We start from the raw sequence: 6,010 nt of genomic DNA on the forward strand, positions 1-6,010 counted from the left end.
TGAAGTGTTTTGGGATATGGTGACTGGAAATTTGAGAAATATGCATGGAAAGATTTTTTATGTTTTTTATGTAATTCAATCAAAGTGCTCAAGACGTTATAATCAAAAGTCAACCAAGACCAGTCTACTTACTGCTCACCAATGCAACACACAAATGTCACAGTTGCACTTGCACCGACCTGCGAGTCACCTTGATCACTTCAGTAAACTGAATCGTCGACCACTTAAAACAGACCAGAACCCATTTTGAGGTGGACTCACACACCGAATTGCCAACACTGCAAAGGTATCGCGAACAAATTTGGAGCACGAGCATGTTGAAAGCTGCTACGCCGCATCAGTCAAACGCAAGACTCTTCCAGCGTTCAGGGGGGGTAAGGGTAAGCCTGCTGTTTTGTCTGGCTACCAAACAAAACCTCGAATGACCTACTTTCATTCCTACCCCAATTCCTCCACCCCTCGCCTCCCCCTCCTCCTCCCACACGCAATGCGAGCGCAGCGAACACACCAGGCCTGAACAGGGATTGAGAGTCTGAAGCGGATCGTCCAATCACAAGATGCATAATCCCGTACTGATATCAACTTCCTATCCAAGGTGAAGGGGGGGGAAAAAAACTATTTCCCATAATGCTGTGTGTTTAGGATACAAACAAGCTGCATGGGAGGACAGCACGAAGCGGTACATCACAGTCCTACAGGCCATCAGCAACCTCCTCCATCCTAAACACAATTCAATTATGGAAGGTGCAGCAAAAATAGAGGGAGAGGAAACATTTACAACAGCAACAGTAATTGTGTTTGGATCCCATTCCACAGGAAGTCATTATCATAGATTTCAAGAATATCTTTATCATCCAAGTTAAGAAAGAATTTCCTCCTCTGGTTGGGATAATATTTGTGTTGGTGTCAGTGAGAGGACAGAGAGCAGAGCGCTGTGGAAAGGGGCGGAGTTCCTGAGAGAAAGAGGGAGTGGCTTCCAGCAGCTCATAAAGAGAAATGTCTGAAAAGTAGCTCACTCCCACTCTCTGTTCAATCAGCTCAAACTCTGCAGCCCTGATGGGCTTAGTTTAAAATGTCTGATGAGCGCTGGAATCAGGACAGGCTGCTTTTGTCTGCATGTGAGGAGGAAACCTCTCCACAGAGCTGATGTCTGCAGCAGCAGAGCCTTGGACTCAAATTTCCTCACATGCTGTGAAAAGCGATCCACACCGCAAGTCCACACCTCGTCCTCCAGTCCAATATCGAATACAGAGGACCGGCTTGTCATTATGTATGAAGCCAAGAGGAAGGAGCGTCCCACAGAGGCCCTGCTAACCACCATCAGATCCGCTGATAATGACTCTGTTTTCTTGCGCCCGTGACGGGGAGGACGACCACAACATTTCAAAACATACCTTTACAGTGAGCCGATAGACGCTGGCAGCCCATTTGTAATCAAAAGAAAGGAAAATGGCTGCTGATCAAATCTTCATAGTGCAGATTTAAGCGCAGCCTTGAAGCATGGCTTTGGCAGAGGAGGGCAACATGGCAGCTTTAAAACTTCCAGTAAGAGGAGAAGGAGGGATTCCTCTTTGCTCTATTTATTTTCTGAATAAACAGTTTTTACAGAGCAACTATCAGTCTAAAGGGCCCGTTTTTAATAACACTCTCAATTCTGTGGGAGAAGCACCCGGAGAAAAACAAAGTTAAGTATCAAGCAGGGTCCTCCATCAAGCCCCACACTGTTCTTTGAACACTTCAGATGCACAGCAGCAGTATAAACATCACCAGGTCAACAGAGTACACATCGTCTCCTTGCTACGCTCCTACTTTAAAACATCATAACTCTATCAGGCACGGCAGAAAGGTGAACTTTTAACACATCAACCAACCTCTTCAGCTCCTGCAACAATACAGCTCAGACAAAATTACAGCCCTGTTACCTCAGAGCAGTAAATCTATGTGTTTTCTCCCAGAGACCGTCTCTCCTGTTCACCAGCATCATGTGGCGGCTGCACTGTAGGCCCCCAAAAAGTGTGTCCGACCCCCCCCCCCGGGAGGCCGGAGCCCACTGTGCGTGAGGCGATGACTAGCGTGGATCAGCACGGGCTTGTTTACACATTACAGACCACACAGACAAGACACGGTTAAGACAGCATATGCACGCCATGTGTGTGCGTCTCAATTACAGGCAGGCCGCCGCCGGTCAGCTGCTCAGGAGCTCCATCACAGATGAAAGGAAACGACAGATTGTTCATGTTTTGTCACATAAACGTTAGTACAAGCTTAGCTTTAATACACACAGGCAGTCCAGTAATGCTGGCATTAAAAAGCACAACAAGAAGAAAAAGCTGTAATTGAGATCATCCTTCGACAGAGGGCTCCAGCCACAGTCTGCACTGCTGCATGATAACATCTACTGTGAATGTCTGGTGGCTCCAACCCACTCTGACTTTTTATTGGGGCATTGATGCAAAACAAACACACACACACACACACACACACACTCACACACAAAAAAAGTATAAAATCTGAACCAGACGAAAATGTGTTAATTGCCATGGCAGCATCACTGTGAGCTGTTTATGACTAACGTCCAGAGCTCAGGGCTGTTTTACTGTTCTCTAAGTGACTCCATCCTAAATGTTTTAAAGTAATGGCGTCTAGATCCAAAACATAATGCTGTTCATCTTGTTTTGTTTTCAACAGATTCAGTGTCTCCACACTGCTGAGACGGCGGTTTAGCTGCCTAATGTCTGCGTTGCTGTTACAGCTGGGATGTAAAGAGGGAAATTAAGGGATTATTCTGTCTGCTCACACAGAGCAAAGTGTAAGAAGTTTTAACTCAGATTTAAAAGCAAAAAAAAAAACACTGAGTATGCTGAATTATTTATTAGCGTGTGAATAAATATTTTTCCGACTGTTTCCATCACTTAAAGCTTATTAAAACAGGCGCGACGAGCCATTTGTGCCCGTGTTTGCTTCAAGCCATACAGCAACTATTCAGCTCAAACTAGATTGCCGTCCATTTTCCAGTTCACCACTCACTGGAAACAAAGATACGACCATACTCCTCTCCTGAAGCAAAGCAACTCCAGCAAATCGACGTAATGAAGATGGACACGCGAATCAGACTAAGCAACAACATCAAACCCAAATGAGGAGGAAAAAACTGTAAAGTGTAAAATATCTAAGAGTCTTTTCAGACCCAATATGTGCACATGTGTGACCACAAAGCAAAAACAAATAAGCACACTACAACGTTAACTAGCCCTGAGAGCCGGGGGCATCTTTCAAGTGGCCGAGCCGACAGAGCAGCCTCTCATCTCCAAACCTCACCACACTCACAGGTCACAACGGGAGCTTTGATCACTCCAAAAGTCTGTTTCCCATTCACATGCTCGGCGCGCTCATTGATTTTCCGTAAAATGGACCGAGGAGTTGATACGAGTCTGTCTGAGCGAAGCCCCCCTCCTCCTTCTTAACACAGGTATGAGTGTGTATCACTGACAGAGGAGGTTTAAAAGCCAGTGCTGCTGCATTCCTGGGGTTTAAAGACAGCCAGGCCTGATAAGTGACGAGAAGCAAGTGGCATTAGGGACCTGGACAGGGAGAGCACGGGCGATCGGAGATCATCTGGGAAAAATATTTGGCATAAATAATTGGGAATGAGATGAATCACTGACGTCGTATCGTCCGCTTCCCTTTCTCATCAGCACTTGAAAGCACATACTTAAAAATAGCCTTCCGTTAGCAGCAAATCTAATCAAATTTGATACTTTGATTTCAAATGGTGAAAAAAGAATGTTTGAATTTAAACCACTGGCCTCTTTCAGAAACATCACCTTGATCTAAAGTGTGCAGCATTCCCAGAGGAAAGACTACAGTGATATTAATTATTCATCATATCTCTGTAAAATATAACATATCCAAGACATTATCTGAAGAATAAGACTGGAAATGCAGCAGAACTGAGTTGAAATGTTTTCCTGGAGGTGGAAGCAATTGGCAGCATATGAGATCAGTTTGAAGAGGAACTATGTAGATAGGAGCAAAGATGGTTAAGATCAAAAACAAACAGATGTCTACATAATAAGAATCATAATAATACTTAATAAGAATTTCAGTGGTATTATCGTTGTTGTGTTACACTTGACGTCTGTGACTTTATATCCTAATTTAGGACGTTCAGCATTTGCACATTTCCTGTGTCCACAAATTTAAATAAATATTTCCAAAACGTGTAATAAAAAGCAATGAAAAAAAAACATAAAAGTATACTTTTTATTGCAAAAGCACCGATTCTTCCATCCTTCATGTAGCCACAAAGCCCAGATTCGTCATGGGAACAGAAAAACAAAGCAGAAATAGAGGCAGTGAACGGGGCAGAAACTTCTTACCTGGTCCCTCTGGATGCATGGCAGCGAGGTCCGGCGATGGGACTTACTGTTGGACTGACTGTGTGCCATGTCTGAGGCAATCACCGAACTGGACCTCCTGCGCCTTTTAAATACCGGGATCTCTTCCCTGGCTCCAGTCACGGGGTTGCAGCCCTCCTTGTGTCTCCCTTGGTTGGGAAGAAGCCTGTCAGCATACCTCGCCAGCAGGATGCCCAGCACTCCAACCAGGTACGCGACGTACGGTCTCCAAGTGGCCCGCACTTTGTGCAGCGAGAAGAGGGAGATAGTCCTGACCACGCTGATGAAAACGATCACCGGTACGCCCCGGTTCAGCCGCGCTACCATGAGTGCGCCGGCGGCCACGCAGACGAGCACAACCACGGCCGCGGTGGGGAAAGGGAGCAGCCGCTCATCGGTCCCGTCCAGGAGAGACCGCGCCGCCACTTCGCCCAGGTGGCACAGGGTGAGGAGGGAGAGCGCGGTCCGGACCGGCACCCCGCGGCGGAGCAAGTACACGCCGACCCAGAAGAAGGCACATACGAGGGTGAACAATGGCGAGACCGCGCTCCAGCAAGTTTGCAACAGCTCCGCCGCGCAGCCCAGGACGAAGTGGAGAGGGGACGATGAATGCCAGAGTCTGCTGTCAGCGCCGCTGCCGCCTTCAGCTCTCCTCTCTGCACATTTGACCAGCAGAGCGAGAAAAACCGAGAGCGACCCCACGCACACCGCACTCCGAAGTCTCCGGGAACTCCATATTTTGGTGAACATTAGCCTCACCCACGACTCATAGTCCCGGTCACGGCACAGTGGGATGACACATGTTTTCACATAACCATTGCGATCCGGCGCGCTGACGCTCCTTTCCTGAGTGCTACTCTGCGCACCGGTACCGGAGGCTTCTGCGGGCATCGCCATCACTCATGGCAGATATGAAGTATGAGGAAGTCTATAAAGCATCTACACCGGTCCGGTGATGGGACAGGACACGAGTTAGTGACAAAACAAACACCGTTTATTGTGCGCATAATGAAAAAGTAGCAGCGAAAACGCACACATGCCTCTCCATTTACGCACGGAGATGCGCTGCCAGCACATGCATTTCTCTTTGTTTTACCAGGTGCGGGGTGATGAACCGCTGCCCAAAACAACACGAAAAGGAGCCTGGATGACAGAATAACTTAGACGTGCAGATCTAGGGCACCTCTCCTCTGCGCACGCACGTCCCGCTTTGGCCTCCTTTGCGGCGCGCCGTCTCATTGACTTGTGTTGTCATTCTCTTTTCTTTGTGGCTTGCACGGCCCGGTCCGTGCAGCAGCAGCAGCAGCAGCAGCAGCAGCAGAGGAAGTCTTTGCAAAACATTATTCCCATTTTGTGAACATCCAGCCATAAACCATTTGCTGGCCACTTCCCGGTTCCTCCAGAAACGGCGTAGCCTCCCGTTACACTTTCGAGGATGAACGCAGCTGAGGAATTTAAGCTGTGTGCGCGAGTGTCCGTTTTGAGGGCAAATCCGGTGTGTTTTGTCACCAGCTCTCCAAGCAGCCGTGAGACTCGGCTCATTCACACCCCTGAGTTCCTGCTCCACACATGGAGCACGGTAATGCTGCTGCAGTGAAAACCCCCCAAATCCT

The 6,010-nt window shown here is 47.7% G+C and overlaps 1 protein-coding gene across 2 annotated transcripts in view; it reads right to left on the bottom strand.

Moving 5' to 3' along the window:
* Nucleotides 1–5,639, bottom strand: part of LOC115392606 (cGMP-inhibited 3',5'-cyclic phosphodiesterase A-like) — a 78,670-nt gene extending 73,031 nt beyond the window's left edge. For both annotated transcript variants that reach the window (XM_030097317.1, XM_030097315.1), the window contains exon 1: nucleotides 4,380–5,639. In XM_030097317.1, coding sequence (XP_029953177.1) covers nucleotides 4,380–5,294 — 915 coding nt within the window. In that variant the 5' untranslated portion in view covers nucleotides 5,295–5,639. The remainder of the gene's footprint in view (nucleotides 1–4,379) is intronic.
* Nucleotides 5,640–6,010: the final 371 nt, after the last annotated feature.

This window comes from Salarias fasciatus, chromosome 7, assembly GCF_902148845.1.
Source record: "Salarias fasciatus chromosome 7, fSalaFa1.1, whole genome shotgun sequence".
Lineage (NCBI taxonomy): Eukaryota > Metazoa > Chordata > Actinopteri > Blenniiformes > Blenniidae > Salarias > Salarias fasciatus.